Here is a 20,089-nt window from a genome sequence, read left to right on the forward strand (position 1 = left end):
ATTTAAGGCTCATTAAGGAGATCCTTTCCATGCTTCTCAAATCCCGTATATTAAAGACGGGACTTTGCAACCAGAACCAGCTTCTGTGGGCAGCAGTATCTCAATTTTAGAGGAGTTCATGACTCCAACTAGAGCACATGCCAGTGATTTTCTATATCCTACCAAAGCTAGCCTCCACGGAAGCAAATGATTTTTAAAGCTGACTACAAAATATGTAATTAATCACTGCTGTTCAGCATTAATTTCTCCATAGTTTTTCCCTCAGTTGGTACCAGAGGAACAGTAGACGGTAGAAACCTGAAGCCAGGGTTGCTCGTGTGCTTGCCTGTCAGCATACAGTCTGTGTCCAGGGCGAGAAAGGACAGTGGAAAGAAAAGGGAGGAGGGTTGCTCGGGCTGGAAATACATCCTGAAACACTGGCGTCATCAAGATCACAATTTAAACGTGGAAATTACCCAGCTGCCACAGGACCAGAGACCGACAATCTCATCGCTTCTGCTTCTGTTTAACCCACAACCTTCTGCCTATGGCATAAATACCATGCAAGCCCAGCTTTTCTTTTTTGATTTCTGAATATTGTTCAGTTCTATTGCTTTCTTTACAAAAATTTTTTTAATAAGTAATATGTTCACAGGGTTCAAACTCCAACACTCTACCCAGATACATCTCACTGTGAAATATTCCCCAGAGAGAAATCTCACTTGCATCCCTGTCCTTACCTCCTCCCACTCTCCTGAACCCTTGTAGTAAATTCACAGGGTTTCCTCTTTATTGCCACATGCAAACAGACACGAATATCCATTTCTATTTCCCTCTTTTCTTCCTTAAGCACAGAACACTATGCACAGCATTCTCCGCCATGCTGCTGTCCCTTAACGGTGCGTCTGGAGGCCTCCCCACGTGTGCAGAGCGCTTCCTCACGCTTCTCCTCACACCCACAAAGTGCTCCACCGTGTGCCCATCCCACATTTATATACAAGAACTCCCTGAGTGATGTGCACCTGGAGCACATCCAATATTCTGTTATTGAAAGCCATGTTGCAGCACAATACCCTGTTGGGTTAAAGAGTAAATGCTTCTATTATTACAATAAACATTGCCAAGTTGTCCTCTATAGGTGCTTCATAACGTTTGAACTAGCATTGGCTCAGCAGTACTCACAGAGGACAAGGTATACAACTAATTAGTGAAAGAGCCAAACTAGAGTTCAGGTCCCAGACGGAGAACCAGGGCTGAGCCGAGGAAAGCCCTCCATGTGACCGCAAGGCAGCTCCCACGCAGCAAGTGCACCAGTCCCTGTGGATGGGACGCTCGGGTTTCTGCTGCCTTCCTCGCCCTCTGCTCTCTGTCTCGTCTGAATCTTCTGTCTCTCCCCTGGCAAGGGAAAACAATGTGTTTCTGGACCTTGCAACTATGTGAATGGCAGTTAAGAGGAAGAAGAGGCACATTTAAGGCATGAAGCATCCATGTGGGAATGTAAACACTCCATTTCCAAGGCCCACCTTACAAGCAGCACGAAGCCATTCTTGATTCCCACTTTGTCCCCATCTAGGGCCTTACAAACCCGGCAATGCCACCTCTGTGACTTTTTAGTGCACCACATATATTCTGTATGTCAACACACAGCCATGTACCTTGAGGTACAGTGCGGCGGACGGCAAAGTGGAATGAAGCCATTTGAACTACAAGTTAATGCTGAATACAACCCTTTTCCTCTCACAGAGAGTAATAAAGTCCTCAGTGTGAGGTTTCCCCAGTACAGAGTAGAAAATGTTAGTACTGTTTCAGTCACAATGACTCCCAGTGCTAAAACATGCACAAAGTTACTGGGGAAAGAACAAGGCCAGCAATCCCCACCTGCCTGGCGATCGTGCAACTGATCCCAAGCTGTCAGTCTCCTGTACCATGAAAAGACCAGTGTGTCAAAGTGCTTCAGGCAATTGCACTAAGACCCCCCATGCAGAAATCCTTTGGACCAGGGCTTGGATATGAAGACGTTGTCATCATTTCTCTACCCTACAATGAGGTTAGAGACAAAGTACAATCCAATTCCATGGGCCCCTCATTCTATAAGGTGGGTATGGGGTCAGAGGCACGGGGACAGGTGACACTCCTCTGCTACTTACCAAGCAGCAGAGAAGACAGCCTAACAGCATCACAGCTTGGGGGTGACTCACAGCACAGACCCTCTGGTTCAATCTTCTTCAGGCTACGCAGGCTGATCCCTACAGGCTACACAGAGAAGCCTTGTAGACAGAAGGCTCACATTCAGGCCTCTGCCAATGCTGCCACAGAGACTGGATGGGCAGGGCAGCATGTATGCAAAGAGCCTGCAGAGGTCAGGATCAAATGCCAAGTCCACCACTTTGGGCCGAGTGACCTCAGACAAATTCACATCTCCCTGTCTCAATCTTAAGATAAAAATAATGCCTCCCACAGTTTTTATGACAGCTCAGCATGGAATTGTATGCCAAGAACATGGTACAATGCCTGGCACCTAATAAACATTCAATGGGTGATATTTTAATTGAATGTTATAAAAATCAGTCATTAGTCCTTTTTTAAAACCCTCATCTTTTTATAAAACGTTTAAAGATTCTAACTTGTATTCCTAAAATAGTTAAAGTAATTTGTTGTTCATTTACTATGTGCCGGGTACTATGCTAGATACTTCAAAGCGTTCTCTCACTTAATGGGTACCCTGATTTAGGACCTGCATCACACTGTGCAGTAATATTATGCCCAATGTACAGACGAAGAAAATGTGGCTCAGACTGCTTCTGTACTGAACCTAAGCTTCTACTCAAATTAGTAAACACCAAGATCAGAGCCCGGTGTGTTTAACAGCAGGGGCCCACACTGCCCAGCCCACGGAGCACACAGTGACATCAACACTGGCTGTGGTCCCACACAAAGTGCCCTGGAAAGATCCAGGTGGTATGGCCAGACTCCCTATTCTCATACAACAGGAACAGACAGTATTAAAAAAGGAAAAGAGGCATAGGCTAAGGTCAAGGGAAAGACAAACACCTCCACAGGCCACTAAGTAGGGTGGGTGGGTGAGCAGGTTGTTTGGAGGACCAACATCTGTAGAAGGAACACAGTGGCAGCAGGTTGGGCACAGGAAGCAGTCAAGCAACAGCAAGGAGGCCCAACAAAGCCTCCACCTTGCCAAAGAGCTGGAGAAGAACACAGCCAATCAGATTTGCCCTGGGCAAAACCTTGTTGCTCCTGCTGCCTTCCGCTTTGGATGTGGGCAGCCCTGGGAAGGGCATGACCAAGGGCAGGGAGAGTGGCAGTAGTTGGGGCTGTCCCCAGGGAAGTGACAGCAGGGGGCTGTCTCCTCTCCCATCACTAAGATCCTTGGAGGGGAAGCTGTGAGGAACATTTCTGGGACCACACGTGGGCTTTTTGCTTTTAAACGAACGGGAACAGCCATGACTCCCCCAGTCAGCGGCAGAGCACCACAACCCACCTCATCTGCACACGTTAGTCTAAACTGTGCAATGAGGCCAGTGCATTATAAAGGGAAACCCCAATGTTTAAGAAAGAGACTGTGCCTCAGAAAGGCTGCAAACCCCAAAGGATAGAAAGAGAAATTAAAATCTTGAAAGTCCTCAATCCCCACTTCAGTTGCTCTGAAAAAAATGATCTGCCAAACACAACATAAAATACATAGAAAACAATTGAAAAATGTGAAAAATGACAATGAATTTCACAAGCATAAAAACAGTCCAAAGGGTTATTTTCTTTCTAATTCTGAAATAGTAACCTTTCTTATAATAGCCCTAGGATGCTGGTACAATTGAAATGTTAGCAGAAAATAATAAACCACATTTGGAGGGAGAAAAGAAAACCGAAACTAAAGCAGCTGTAATAACAACAAATTGCCACAAGGAAATAATATGTTCTAATTTTTAATTTTACTTTTCAAGAACAAAGAAATCCAACAATGATAGTAATAATAATAGGTGAAAACCCTACACTATAAAAACAAATATACAAAGGGTCACGACTATTGCTGAGGCCTACAAGGCACTATCCATTTGTTAATGAATTATAGAAAGTGAATTTGAAGATTTTAAGTGATCTTTGGTATCCACACAGTAACTAGATATGGTGCAGCAAATGGAGAATTTACCACAAGCTGGCTGCTAGGAGTCTGAGAACAGGAGATCGCCAGAAGGTAGTACCAGGAGAGAAGCCCGACGTTTGTTATTTGTTTGTACATCATGGTTTTCATAGGCCTCACAACTCAGAAATATTATTAAGATATTTTCTTCCTATCCTTTCAAAAAAGATAACCTCTACCATGGGCTCAGAAATCAGACTGCATGGACTAACCTGGGCTATGATACATAACAGAGTTGTGGATCTTCACAACTTAACTGCTCTGCACCAGAACTCCTATCTGAAAAACGGACACCATACCTACATCTCAGGTGTAGGTCAAAAGAAAAACTTATAGCTCAACACTGGGTTTGAAACTGTTAACCATTATCTCTACAGTGTTAATAACAACATCACCATCATCGATGTTGTTATTAATCTAAGTGGCATGCAGACTGAAGGTGCCTAGTTAAGTTTACCAAAACATTTTTCGGAAGTTTGCTAAATGAACAAAGAAGAAAGCAAGCAAAAACAGTAGCAACAACCAAACCACAATTAAGCAGCACCTCCGAAATGCCTAAATTAGAACTGAGGCATGTTCCTCCAGAGCTCAGGATGGGCAGCTAAGGATCTTGAGGGGGCTGCTACTGCTCAGGATACACGCTAACAAAACACCCAGTGCTGTCTGTCTTTGTAATGTAGAGACCCCCTGAACTCGGGTCACCTTCCACCCCACTCAGTGCGTCCTCTGGAAAGCAGCACAGCAGATGTGACAAGCCTGGCAAACACACGCAGGGACAGGCTCACACCCCTCTTCCAGCCACAGGTCACAGCACTAGCACGCTGGATGAGTCAAAGACAGGCGGGCAATGCATTTCAGGGCATTCGGCTGGTGTGTGAAGGGATTTAGAAAGGATCATGGCTGCAAGAGAAAAAGAAATACCAGGATCTTTTCCACAGATAGACTTTCGTGCACATGAACAGCATGTGTTCTCCATGTAAGTGGATCTTTTCCTTTTTCCCACTCCACAGTTCTGCTAACCCAATCTTACAAACAAAAAGTGAATCTGAAGAGTTGTAATGACAGCAACACTGATCTATAATGAAATCTGACACTAAAAAGCCTAGGTCAACAACATTTTTAAAAAAATAAAGGAAATATATGCTGGAAAACAAGAAACTACAACTTCATTTTGTTTCAAAATTCAAGGTTCTTAATTCCTAGCCATGCACATACCGACCATCTCAAAACAGGCATCATAATCAGATAAATAACTGTTATGCAAATTTTTTTAAAGAGAAATCTTCTACCTGAAAATTTTCACCTCAATGCGTGGCTTTAAATGCTGTACAAATACAACCATGAAAAATAACACACAAAAGAAAGCCCAGAAGGACATTCAGAGAGGTGGATACCCTCAGTCCACACAGGGCCTACCACAGCACTTTATTTTTAAAGTTTCTGTTAGTGTTCTGTGACGGTGCTGAAGCCACTGCCATCCCCAGCATGACTGCTGGGCCACACGTAAGCATAAAGGAACATCTCCTTCCAATAGATGGAACAACGACAACAAGCAGAACTGTCACTCCTTGATTGTATTTCCCCCTCCCAGAGGTTCTGTTCTTACACCTTAATTTCCCTTCCCTCCTTTCATTTTCTCTGTTCACACATTTGAAATGTTTAACTTCTACGGCACCTTTCACACGCTACTTCAGTTGATTCACCCCTAGAACAAGTACTGGCTGAAAGTTGAGGGCTGAAACACTACGTGACCGTTCGGTACTTCTGCACAGTAGTTACCACACTGCTGTTTCTCAGTGGGCGTAAGACTGGCTGTAAATCATTTTCCCTTCCTTCGCCTGTTGTGTTTTTTCTCCTTAAAGCTGGGCATGGTGTTATGCTTGTTTTCAGAACTAGCATTTGCGTCTCAAAATTTGTTACCTTTCCTTCCTTTCTTTTCCTACCTCCCCTTGTTTAGCCTCTGGTTCTTTCACCGGCTCACTCTCACTTATGCTACAGGGCCCACCGGGCTGTCCCACACCAGGACCCCTCCAGGGCAAATGCTCAGGCCTGGAGCAGCCACTCCTCCCGTGCTCTCCTCTGCGGCTCCTTGAAGACAGAAATTATGTCCGGCCTGTTCCATAGCATGATGCCTGCAGCCCTGTAGAAAACCAGCTTCTAAGTCACACAAATAGAAAATCATGTGATTACAGAAATGTGCAGGAAGCCGTAATTAAGGATGGCTCTGAGAAGATTCTCTCCCTAGCTGGACAAGTTCAGGGTCATCTAAATTTTTCTATGAAGCTACCTGAAGGAAAACAATATCTCCTTAAAATACTGGCTTCCTTCTACCCGACTCCACTACAAAATGGCCTGAACAATGCAGTCCATCTCCCTACATTTTAGTGTAAAATAGATTATATTAGTGTTAAAAATATCACAATTCCATTCTTTCATTATGAAAATAAAGAGAAGCTGGCTGCAATAGGAGTTTCACATCAGCAATCTCTACCTGAAGCTTGCTTCACTATCACACTATACTATTTTAATATGAAATATTATAAATCTAGACATAGAAATAGAAAATAGCAACCACACATAAACCCATTATTCAATTTAACTGAGTCATAACATTTTGTCGTATTTGACTTTATATCTTTTTGAAAAAATAAAACATAAAAATACATACAGCCTGGGTTCCAGTCCGACCCTAACATTATTCCCCATCTCTTAGAAAAGGCATTATCCTGAAGTTGACATGCTCTTTTTAAAAATATACATATATAAAGAACATAACGGGGATATTTAAAGGCTTCAAATATCATATGAATGATGTCTGTCACAATATGGCAGCAAAAGCATTCTAAAATACCTCACTAAAACAAAGCAGCAGGGATTTAAAAAAATCACAACAATCCTTTTCAATACACATTTGGTTACATGTGTAAGCAGGGAGAATCTGGAGATATGGAAATTACAGATTACACAAGAGCAAGGTGCTAGCTAGGGAATGGGGACCACGGTTTCTAGCTAAGGCCAAGACTTTGTATTACACGCTATTTCTTTATTGGTCAGCACTTATAAATGTTAGGTTTTAAAAATTATTTCCCATATGAAGAAAAGTGGTTTTCCTCAGCTCTTTCCTGGTTATTAAGAATAAGTACCTTTTCATAGATTCAGTCACCATTCTGGATGTATAACGTGTCACCACATTGGACCATTTCTCGCTTAGGTTGCTTTCAGCTTGCTCATTAGAAAGAATTCTTTATAAATACTGAATGCTTATTTTCTAGACCTCCATGCTCCTTTCAGAATGGCAAAAATTATAATGACTGACAAAACGAAGTGGTGCTGAAATGTAGAGTAATTGGAACTTTCATACACTGCTGGTAGGAACACAAAATAGTACAACCACTTCAGAAAAGTTTATTAATTTCTTGGTAAATTAAACAAAATGACCTAGTCATTTCACTTCTGCAGATTTTCCCAAGAGAAGTAAAAACATTTGTTCCCAAAAGGATTCAGACACGGATGTTCATGGGAGCTCTACTTGTAACAACAAAAACAATGAAAGCAATCTCGATGTCTACCAGTGAGTGAATGGATAGGCTGTGGGGTGGAATATTGCTTAACAATAAAAAAAAGAGCTACTGATAAACACACAGCATGGATGAATCTCACAATAATTATGCTAAGTAAAACCGCACAGGCAAAAGAGCGCATACTATAAGATTCCATAACAAGTAGGTAGTTGGTTGCCTGAATGAGACAGAGTAAAGGCAGGAAGCAGCCTTTGGACATAATGAATGTATACATTATCTTGATTCTTAGGGTGGTTTCAAAGGTGTGTACATTATGGCAAACTTGGAGGACTGAAAATATAAGTTTATTGCACATCAATTTATCAGACTGCATACTTCAAATACGCATAGTTTACTTAATGTCAGTTGTACCTCAATTAAACTGTTTTTTTAATCTCATAAGGGAATCAGAGAAAATCCTAACCATGCTAGACTTCTATCTTCCAAGTATTTCTCCTCTTCCTCCCTTCCTTCCTTCTTTTCTCCCTTCTCTCTTCCTTCCTTCCTTCCCTCCTTCCCTCTTTTCTTCCCTTGGTACTGGGGATGGAACTCAGGCCCTGCACAGACTAGACAAGTGCTCTACCACTGAGCTACACTTCCAGTCCCTGGGCATTTCTTAAGTGTAGGCCACAATTCAGAAAATCCTTTAACCTTATGTTTGCATCTTTCTAAAAGCAAACAAAATAAGTTAAATTAGGGCTGGGGAGATGGCTTAGTGGTACAGCACCTGCCTGGCAAGCACAAGGTCCTGAGTTCGATTCCTGGAACCAAAAAAAGAGTTAAGTTAGAAATAGTTGGAGCAGAAGGGGACATGACCACAAAAATATTTTCTTGGAGGAATAATTAAAGACAAGTAACTAAAGTGAGAATCTAGATCATAACAATATTGTTCTTCCTACAGGAAATTCACTGTTAATTTTTTTTTTGTTGATAGTAGTAATCAGCATGTCAATATATATAGTACTCTACTGGGCTCATTCATAAGGTTAAGAAAATAGCCCATCAACAAGTCTGATCTAAAAAAAAGAAAATCTCAAAAAAAAAAAAAAAAAAAAAATTGGGGCTGGGAATATAGCTCAGTGGCACAAGCCCCTGTCTGGCAAGTGCAAGGTCCTGAGTTCGATCCCTGGTGCCTCAAAAAAAAAAAAAAAAAACTCAACAAGTCTGATCTGATGATAATATAACAATATAATAACATGAATCAGCTTGTATACACTTTCTCCCCCATAGTAATAGTGATCCTAATCCATCATCATTCTTATCAAAGTTGTTATCATTTTTCTTCCTCTAGCTAATTCCATTTTTATATCACTCTGTTCCTCAAATAAAATGAACCAAGAAATCTATGGGCTCTATTCCACAAAGAACTGAATCATTAAGCTATACCTTAGATGAAAATAATCTAGATAAACTAATCTCAATAACTTAAAAAATAATAAATGCTGGACATCTAAGTCTCCAGAGAAAGGTATCTGAGTACCTACCATCTCCAAAAAGATGAGCCACAAGTCTGGTAAGTGTTTGCTTAAGGTCAAATTCTACAAGCTTCATGGCCTCCATACTGTGTGTCTCTTGTTTATGTGCAGAGCGAGGACTGCGTTCAAAGAGCTGCAAGCTTTCTCCATCCTTTACACCAGCAAATAACTGTAAATCAAGAGTAAAAATAAATACACAAAATAGTCCTTGGGATAGTATATATCAAACAACACAGAAATTCCACAAAAAGCAAATTTTACTCTAAGATGTATGGGAATAAGTATTATGTCTTACGGTCAACAAACATACTGGAATTAACACTGACAATATGAACAAAGCAAAGCTCTCTGCTACCATGTGGAGCATCTCTAGGGAATTAGGGTACCATGCTGATCTTTGCTGATCTCTGTTTTATACTTACATGAACTCATAATCACTTCCTAATAAGAGAAAACATCCTCAATTCTAGTAGAAATACCAGTAAATTAAGCTTTCACATCTCAAAGGATATCTGTCCACCTCACAGTCCTTGCGGTGTAACCTGACACGAAGTAGGGAAGCGCAGTCTAGGAAGTAAATCGTACAAAGTCCACGAAGACAGAAAGCATGCTGGAATCTGCTAGCCTGCTACTTCCGAAGCCCAGGATGGGCCTGACACAGATTTCTAGCATTTACTACCCATAAAAAGTTAGGCAGGTGACATGGCAGCTAAGCCTCAGGTAATGATGTGTAAAATGGAATGACACATTTTTATGATAAAATAATATATGGAAAATATAGAGCACTTGACACAGGGAAGTGGTAAAAAAACTTTCCTCATTATTATCGTCATCATTATGAACCAGAGCTGTTATTAGTCATAAACTGCTGTAGCAATGGGTAAAGCAGCCCCATTTGGGGCAACACAGATCTTCAGCTACTGGGAGGCTGAGTCAAGTCTCCTGCTAGGAGACCCCAAGGAGAACTGAGCAAATGAATCTATCATTCTTTCTATCTGAAGTTCCATTAAATAAAAAAATAAAGAGTTCTAATAAAAGAATGACCCACTTGCCATTTCTAGTAGTGCTGGGCTGGACAAACCTCTGACAAATACTACTAAACTCTGTTTTAAATTGTTAAAAGCAATGAAGAAGTAACAAAACAGAAAGTGAGCGTGAAACACTACACGGGACCATGAAGCCAGAGATGCCAGGCACAAAGCCCCCGAGGTATCAGCCCTGCCAACACATCAACTGAAAACTGAAAATGGGTTGTGACAATTTACCACAGCAATGAGTGGGGCAAAAGGGAAAGTGGCCAACTTGGAGTGTCGGGTAAACAGTCCTAAAGGGCCCGTTTCCATGACAAGGATGAGCATGAACATGAACCCACTCTGTGTAGACCTGCAGTCAAGTGTCACATCTCCCAGGCAAGTCAGAGAGCCTCAGGCTGGGAAAATGGACACAGGCAATCCCAGACAGCTCCCCTAAATGCCCAGCAAAATCAAACAAGTCTCAAACAAGACCTAGGACCTCCTGTCCTAGGTCTCAGATAATTCTTATGTGAGCTGAAAACAGTGACAACTGCCAAGGTCAGTGTCGTCCAAGACATCCTACAAAAGTAATTTAAGACTGTACGTAAAAAGCAGGCAGGCAGACAACATTTCAAGGAGAGAGCTTTACACTCCCACTCCAAACGTTTGAGGTAAAGGGGCAAACTGAGAAAATGTGAAGGAAAGAGGCAGGAGGGAAATGAGGGAGACATTAAGATTGCTCTAAAATCACCACCAAAAGAGTAAAACCTTTTACTCTTTACCCCAAATGTAAAAATTGTAAAACTGTGCCAGTAGACCAGCACAAGAACTAGAGAAAAGGAATGAAAGAATACGCGGAGTTCAAAGTGACAGCCTTACCAGGCATGACTGCAGTGCAAGAGACAGGGGTAGAAAATAGTGAAAGACAACCTTTGCAACTAGGTGGGTAAAAGTAAAAATACTCAGGATTGTACAAGATAAAACACACCTACGAAAACATTAACAGACTTACCTGAGCCCCCCACACACAAACCCCACAGGATCTATGCTCTGCTGCACTAACAAAAGAGGGCACCAGGAAAGTAGGAAATTGACTGCAACTAAATATCAATAAAAATAAAGAAGAAAACTCAATAAAAGTATACAGGATTAACCAGGCTCAGAAAGTCAATTCAAAATGGCTCCTCTGATGAAAATCCAGCCCCTGCCCATCTCTCCCCAAAAAAGCAAAGGAAAATTTTAAAATAATATTTGAAAATTAAATGAAATACTTTCAAGTAAGCATGCAGAGATATAAATAATTTCTTGAGTTAGAAACTCAAAATTTAGAGCAAATATGCATGAAAAAAAAAAGAGAGCCGATTGAACTTGAGGAAAAAAAATTAAAAGAAATAAAACCTCAAAATTAAAGTTTAAATTACAAAGTATGCAAGAGATCAAGGAAAATTTGATAAAAGGCATTGAAGAGAAGCAAAAAAGTAGAACAGTGAAATGGAAGAAGAAAGAGCAGGAGAAGAAAGGGAGAGGAAGCATAGAAAGGGAAGGAAGAGGAAAGGAGAGAAAGTAGCAGAAAGGGAAGATAAGCAGAGAGGAAATAACACTTTTATAACTAGATTACCCGAAAAAGAAAAACAAAATAAGGGACTGGAACTAATGGTCACCAAATAAAATGGGTACCTGAAAAAAGAACCTCAAAGGACCAAATACACGACATATTCTAATAAAATTATTAAACTTCAAAGATGAAGAGAAAAAACTCCTCAGGGCCTCTAGGCAAAAAGACCAAAAAACTTAGAAGGGCAAAGTAATTAGATTAGCATAAGATTCTTCAAAAGCAGCTTACAAAACAAAGGCAAAAATGCAGTAGACTTTAAAACAACTCAGTTTAGAAAAGTGTAGATCAAGAATGCATACCCATCAATGCTACCCTGAAACTAACTACTCAATCTACAGAAAGCCTTAAACACACACAAACTCAGAGAATGTCACGTTAACAAACTCTTTCTGCAAAATTTACAAGATTTTACAAGATTTGCAGAATTTGCAAGATCTTTGTCCAAGAAACAAGTAACTGGAAAAATTTCAGCAAAAACAAAACAAAACAAGCAAAGAAAAAGAAGAGTGCAGTAACCCAAGAAAACTATAGATTTGACTAAAATAAAGCTTGGAGACTAATAAATGCTACATGCTCTGACAAAATAGAAATTATGTAACTAAAAATAAGAAAAGAAAATACATTCATTGATTATAGTAATAGATAATACTACTAATATTAGTAATAGATAATAGATAAAGAATATCTTTAAGACAAATTCTAAATAGTAAAAAGTCATGTTAGAAAACAGTGGGATAAGTCTATTTAAAAGACATAAATATATAAGCAATCATTAAAGCCATAATGTAACTAACCTTTCTAAATAACAATAAAAACTTAATATCTGAGTGAAACAATACTCATCTCATAAAAAATACAAGTTTTATAACATATAACCACAAAATACTATGACAAAGTTGAGACCAAACATATTAGACAAATTAATAAATAAATCAAATCAATAAATGTCAATGGGCTTCAATTTACCACTTAGAAGAAAAATTACATTCAATTGATCACAAAGCACGACCTAACTATATGCTGTATTTAAGCTAAAAGTGTTAAACAAAAGGAATGTTTTAAAAATAGAATTGACAGAGTAGAATAGGCAAGTAAAAAGAAAGCATAGAAATTTTGAAATCAAAGTAGAATTTTTTAAGGGGCTGGGGATTTAGCTCAGTGGCACAGCACCTGCCTGGCAAGCGAGTTCGATTCCTGGTACCGGAAAAAAACCAAAAACCAAAAACCAAAAAAAAAAAAAAAAAAGCAGAATTTTTAAAAAGGCACTAAATGAAACACTCTTCCACCTGCAAACAGAAAAGGAAAAGGAAAAAAATTTTCAAGTACTATAGACCACAAAGAGATAATACCCCTAACTCGCAAGGAACTTTTGTAAGTTGACAAAGAGTCAAAAACTGAAAAAGAAAGGGAAAATGTAAGAACACATAATACACACAAACCCTGAGATATGAAAAAGATTCTTAATACACAAAAACATGTTCAGATTTAGAAAAAAGCAAATCAAAACACTGATACATTATTTCTACTCTATTTCATTAGCAAATATTAAAAACCTAGACAACATGTTCTTTTGGTGAGATTGGAGAAAATGTACTTTTACATATTGTTGGTGGATACACAAACTTGTAGAGCTCTTTCAGAGGCAGATTTGGCAATATCCAACAAAACTACATTTGTGTTCATATCCTGACCCAGTCTTCCCATTTCCAGCTGAAGGTATTCCTCTGAGAGTAACATGAGATTTTTGCATTACTTTTTCAAACTGCAAAATATTAGAAATGAAGAAATGTCTTACTTTGCAGAAATGTGGAATAAACAACATTTTATCTGTGTACAGAGCATTGTGCAGATATACAAAATAAGGAAACATTGTGCATTCTATATACAGAAGAAGAATAAGGAAGATTTCTTTAAACAGACATGGAGTGATTTGCAAGATAATATGTTTCAGGGATAAAAGCAAAGTGCAAGAAAGCATATGTTATATGCAACCTTTCAGATAAGAAATAAAGGAAAATAATAAAATAAACATCAATCTTCTCATTTGTGCAAAACAAAAACAAACTGTAGAATAACTCAAAAGTTAAAGAAATTACCTATGAGGTAGGTGGAAACGGGATGAAAGGAATAGGTGAAGGACCACACAATACAGAAAAAGGCAGGGGAGCATTCGTGACAATTCTTTCAATGTATCTTTTTATATAGTTCTGACTTTGGGAACCATGTTAATATTTTATTCACTCAAAATATTAAAAATAAGCCAAGCACTGAGGCACATGCCTGTAATCCTAGCACTCTGGGAGTCTGAGGCAGAAGGACTGTAAGTTCAAGTCTCACCTGAGCAACTTAGTGAGATCCTGTCTCAAAATAAAAAATAAAAAGAGCTGAGATATAGCTCAACGTGAAGGTCCTGGGTTCAGTCTTCAGTACCACTGAATGAATGATTGAATGAATAATTGAATGAATGATTAATGAATGACTGAATGACTGAATAAATGAATGAATGAATGATTGAATGAATAATTGAATGAATGATTAATGAATGACTGAATGACTGAATAAATGAATGAATGAATGATTGAATGAATGAAATCCACCCAGAGACACAGGAGAACACAAAATGAGACACAAACTGTAGCAATGGAGAGATGTTACTCTAAATAAATGACACTGCCACACTGAAAAGTCAAGAATAATTTAAGTAACTTCGAAAACTCTTTTCCAATGGGTCTCTTTTAATTACTAACGTGCACGTGAATTTCCTGTGTGTCTTCTTATAGTTTAAAAGAATAAAGTATTTTTACTATTAATAGTCTTGAGATTTTAGTTGTTCCTTCCTTAAACATTTTATATGGTTATTTTATACTCTAGGCCCAGGAATTCCAAGAGCTGAAGCAACTGAGTACTGTATCTGTAAATACTCATGTCCTCCTGTTCGGCGAGCTCAGGAAGTTGGTATTAATCAGTGGGGAGCCCAGAGGCCTTGGACAAGGATACTTTTCCTCAAAGACTGTGGTAGCCAGAGCCCTAACAGCCCTAGATGAATCTGCTTTCTTCTCCAGGTAGATGACAGTCCCAGCTGTGACGGCCCCATCTGGCCCCAGACACAAAGCCTGGTCCCCGCTGCCCTAAGGAAGGCAGGTGGCTTCTCACACAGCTCACCAGTACTTTCTGCCCTGGGCTCTCCATTCACTCCACTTTGTCCTCTCCCTGAGAATTCTTTTGCTTTTGTGAAGCCTAAAACCTGCAGCAGAATTACAGTATACATTGTCTAGGGTTGTTCTCTTTCTCAGCCAAAGAATTTAGCCTGTGATAAGGTTAGAAGTTTCTGGAACCTGACTCCATAAACTGCTCTCAGAATTAGATTGTAAGTCTCCCAGAAAAATCTTTTACACTTTCACACTTCTGTGTGGGCATGAATGCGTGCATTTGTGCGTGGTTCTTAATTTTAAAAATATTGTTACCCAGCTTGATCATTCAACATTCTAGCTTTGTGTTAATGACAACATGCAGCGATGGAATTGAAAACCCTAGAACTATTTTGATCAATGTTAGTACTGCTGGAGTTAACATCTCAGGTAAATTAGTTGAAACATGGTAATAGTATTTTAATTATATGAATCTGGTTTTCAAAAAAAGAAAAAAAGGGAAGGGAAAGGAGGGGCAGAGGAGGAGAGAGGAGGGGAACGGAAGGAAGGGGAGAGGACGGGAGGGGAAGGGAGGGGAGGACAGAGCGGAGCTCACTGCTGAGGCACCACCACCATATATATACAGAAGGAATTTCATCTCTAAGGAGTATGTCTTCTCCTGGACCCCTCTATAGAAGGGAATTATGAATCACAGCCAAGTTAATTCCAACAGATCCTAAGCACCAATACATCCACGTAGGTATATTAAAGACACCAAAAATATTAAGGGGGTGGGAGATAGTTGAAGAAATAAATCTAAAACCTGCCACTGTTTTCAAAGTGCAAAATTCCATTAAGATTTAGAGGTAATTGCTTCATTATAATAGTATGACTTTTAATGTGTACCACAAAAACATACAAAGCCCATGTTGTAGTTTGGGGTCTTGCGATGGGAACAATACAAAACAGGACACATATTTTATAAGATTATTTTCAGTTTTTTGTTTTGTTTTTCTGAGGGGGGGGGGTGGTTTTGGTTTTTCTCCAGTACCGGGAATCGAACTCACAACCTTGCACTTGCCAGGCAGGAGCTGTGCCGCTGAGCTAAATCCCCAGCCCCTATAAGATTATTTTCTAATAGTCACCCAAAGAATCATATACAAAGAGAGTACAGGAAATCTGTTCACACACTATAGACCAAAGAATCCAGCTGAGAGCCTAGATCCCAGAGCAACGTTCTGCATGAGTCCAGCTGAAGGCCTAGAGCACATGAAAATGCCACCATGAGTCCAACTGGAGGCCTAAAGCCCTGTTTCACAGATCTGCACTGGGACGGCCCAAAGGTCAGTGGTGGAAGCTAGAAAGTCTGTGCCAGCGGGATGAAGGATCTGTGCTAGCAGGCTGAGGGATCTGCACTGGAGCCAGGAAGTGATACTCAAAGTAAGAACCAGAGTTCCCTTGAAAAGTACAACAGCCATTCTTGCATCCAATGATAACAGCCAAGTTCCCATCAGGAAAGCCAAGGCAACAAGCTTCTCCTGGTGACCAAGCAGTGCACCATCTTCCCCTCTGTAGCCAGGAAGCAATGCTCAAAGTTAGGACCAGAGCTCCCGCAAAGTGAATCAAAGCCATTCTCAGCAACAGTAAGGTCTTAAACTCCTCCAACGAAGAGAACAGTCAAGTTCATCACAAAAGTCAGCATGACAAGCTCCTCCGGGAAAACCAACAGCTCCCTACAGTTTCCCAACAGCTCCTAACAGCTCCCCAGTTCTGCTTTTATGCTGCCGGCAACAATCCTGAGGTGGGCCTCCCAAACCCAGCACCACACTGGGTTAGTTCAGCCATGTGCTATAAGTTGACCATCAGTTGTCAATCCACCACAACCCATATCAAACCCATAACTTCACAGATACAACAGGTTAGGAGAATGTTAAGAAAAAGCACTTATTTTAAGGCTATTTTTAAAAACTGTTATGACCTAATAATATATATTCTATATGAGCATGACCAAAACATATCTGTAACCTACACTAAGCACTAAAGTCTGCAAAACTCTAGTATAAGGCAAAGTAATACTTTGTCAGGCCATCTGCATGACACAACACATGAGACCTACTAATCAAAGTCAGCTATTATTTGTAATGGAAATACAGTACTGGACCTAGAAAAGTGTGGTAAACTGACTACTGGTGGTCAACTTATAGCCCTCAGCTGAACTGAGTAAGTGTGGTGCTGGGTGTGGGAGGCCCACCTCAGGACTGTTGCCAGTGGCAGAACTGGAGAAGTGAGGCTGCTGGGAGCTGAGAGAGGCTGTTAGGAGCAGAGAAAGGCTGTTGGGAGCTAGTAAAAGCTATAAGGAGCTGTTGGTTGTCTTGGAGGAGCTCGTCATGCTGGCTTTCCTGATGAACTTGGATGTTTTCATTCTCCAAGGAGTTCGGGACCTTGTTAGCACTGAGAATGGCTTTGGTTCACTTTGGGGGAGCTCTGGCGCTCACTTTGAGCATCACTTCCTGGCTCCAGAGGAGAAGATGGTGCACTGCCAGTTTCCTGGAAAAGCTTGCTGCGTTGGCTTCCCTGATGGGAACCCAGCCATCTTGATCATCGGAGGAGCTCGGGACCTCACTATTGCTGAGGATGGCTGTGCTATTTTGGGGGAGCTCTGGTTCTTCTGAGCATCGCTTCCTGGCTCCAGTGCAGATCCCTCAGCCTGCTAGCACAGATCCTTCATCCCACTGGCACAGAGTTTCTAGATTCCACCACTGACCTTTGGGCCTTCCCAGCTCAGATCCATGAAACAGACCTGCATAAGATATTGTTATGGGCTCTGGGTTTCCAGTTGGATTCATGGGAAGCATTGTTACAAGCTCTAGGTCTTAAGTTGGACTCATGAAGGACAATATCACAGGATCCAGGCCCTCAGGGGATTCTTGGTCTATGTTGTGTGGACAGATTTCCTGTGCTCTCTTGTATATCATTCTTTGGGTGACTATTAGCAATCATCTTGTAAAACACGTGTCCTGTATTATATTGTTCTCCCTTGCAACAATAAGCCCCAAACCATAACAGAGAGTAACATCACTTAGCCAATTTCATGTCAAGCCAGGACCGAAACAATGATCTCAGCCCTGACTCTAGCTAGGGACTTCATAATCTGTCTCTCATTTAGCTTTATGTTTGAGAGACCCCACAGTGTTGACGAAATCACATTAGATTTCTGTAGAGAGCTCTTCCCAGTCCTTGTTGAAGCCCAGGAAGTTTGTATTTGTAATCCCATGAAAAGTTACTGGAATTCTAGTGAGTTAATTCTAATCTACCACTTTCAGTGCAACCCATGGTGAGAATAAAGACACTAAGGCATATTTGCAGTTATGGGGATCTAAGGGCTCCTAGTCCAGCCACAATAATGGCCATCCAGAACAAAGGCCTTGACCCAGGGCCAAACCCAATTTTTATTCATTCATGAAGAAGGGAGTGGCTTGAGGATGAGTGACCATGAGAACTGTGGGAAGGAGGTGAGTGCCACAAGCTGGGCTAGGTAGGAGGCCTGAAATCACCTCTGCAAATGCAGAGAGAAGGATATCAGAAAGAGTAATCTGCATGACACAACTGAGATAGTACCTACTGTTTTGGGGTCAGTGTTTTAGCTCTGACGTATAATCTTTCAAGCCCCAGGAAGTCATAGCCTCTATCCAGAGGCTCCATCCCAGCTGAGAGTACGGAGCACTGGTTCACACATCCCATCCTGCTTCACCCCAGCTTACTAGTGGGAACAAGGCGGGGAGCTGGGGAAACATACCTGCCATCTTCAAAGACTACTATCAACATCTCTGCTAGACCGATGTGCATTGCTTAAAGCCAACTGAAGGGATAAGGAAAGGGTCCTAGCCAGCTCTGTAAATATCAATACATGGAAATAGGGCCAGGCTCAGCCAAAATGGAGGCCATTACTCCTCTGTCAGGGAAAGTCACCTAGGTGCTCTTCCACAGATTTCCACTCAATGCACACAACAGGCTGTGCCACCCGTCCCTCCCCTAGAATTTCTTTCTTTCCTGACATTTTCGTAAGTGTTCCTGTACAAACCCAAATGACCCAAAATTCTACCTTGACTGCAGAGGCCAGGGAAACAGTATAGAAATGAGAAAAGAAGAGGTGTGAGAAATTAGTTCTCTTCAGGTGTAAGAATAAAAGCGGACTGCCAAAATCAATTAAATTTAAAATTTAGAAAGCCAAAAGGATTTTCCAAAAAGGGCCAGATTTTAAACACACATTTAAAAAGCAAATAATAAAGTGAATGGTCGGAATAATATACATCAATGTAAAATCATATAAGTAGCCTTAGGAAAATGGAGCTGAGATGACAGCAGAAATCAAGGAGTTATTTAGGTCTGGTCTGTAGGTCCAAAAGAAGTCCATTTTTTCTGCTGACCATTTAAAAATTGCTACTGATCACTGACTTCATATATACAATGTGCCTTACACATTAATGCTAAGTACCACCCTGCCTGTCTCTGAGTTCTTGTGATAGACAAAATGACCCTATCACAAACTCGGCAGCTGCTTACACTACTACTGGCTAAGTAACAGAGATTTGCAGCTTTCCCCGGTGCTTCTTTTACCTGCTATATAGCTTCATTTAACCTTCACAATCTTTATTATTTCCCCAATAATAACCTTGAGGGTTAAAAAGGCTGTGTAATGTGTACTACGGCATTGTAAGTGGTAGAACCTGAATTCAGACCAACCTCAGGCCTGCAAGCTTAACTTCTGGACTCCAGGATGATTTCCAGGGTCACGGATACATCATGGATATCCAGGTGTTCAACCTTTTTGTTTGCCTAGACTCCACTAAGTGAAAAGAAATTACCTTAGGCCACATATAAAATGTACGATATAGACTGGGCATAGAGGCGCACACTTGTAATCCCAGCACTTGGGAGGCTGAAGCAGATGGATTGCCACAAATTCGAGGCCAGCCTAAACTACATAGTGAGTTCAGGTCAACCTGAACTACACAGTGAGACCTTACCTCAAAAAACCTAAGAAAAAAAGATATACATATATATATATATATATATACACACACACACATATATACACACCACAAAAAGGTATACACACTTCAGCAGTTTGCTGTACTGATAAATGTCTGGAAGCTGATGGCTACC

The 20,089-nt window shown here is 40.7% G+C and overlaps 1 protein-coding gene across 6 annotated transcripts in view; it reads right to left on the minus strand.

The window, feature by feature from the left end:
* The window catches only part of Fars2 (phenylalanyl-tRNA synthetase 2, mitochondrial), a 467,635-nt gene that overhangs the window by 318,098 nt on the left and 129,448 nt on the right, over window positions 1-20,089 (minus strand). For all 6 annotated transcript variants that reach the window (XM_013521841.1, XM_013521842.1, XM_005398876.1 and 3 more), the window contains one exon: window positions 9,177-9,336. In XM_013521841.1, the coding sequence (XP_013377295.1) occupies window positions 9,177-9,336 (160 nt within the window). The remainder of the gene's footprint in view (window positions 1-9,176; window positions 9,337-20,089) is intronic.

This window comes from Chinchilla lanigera, unplaced genomic scaffold (assembly GCF_000276665.1).
Source record: "Chinchilla lanigera isolate Chin_1 unplaced genomic scaffold, ChiLan1.0 scaffold00064, whole genome shotgun sequence".
In the NCBI taxonomy this organism is placed as follows: Eukaryota; Metazoa; Chordata; class Mammalia; order Rodentia; family Chinchillidae; genus Chinchilla; species Chinchilla lanigera.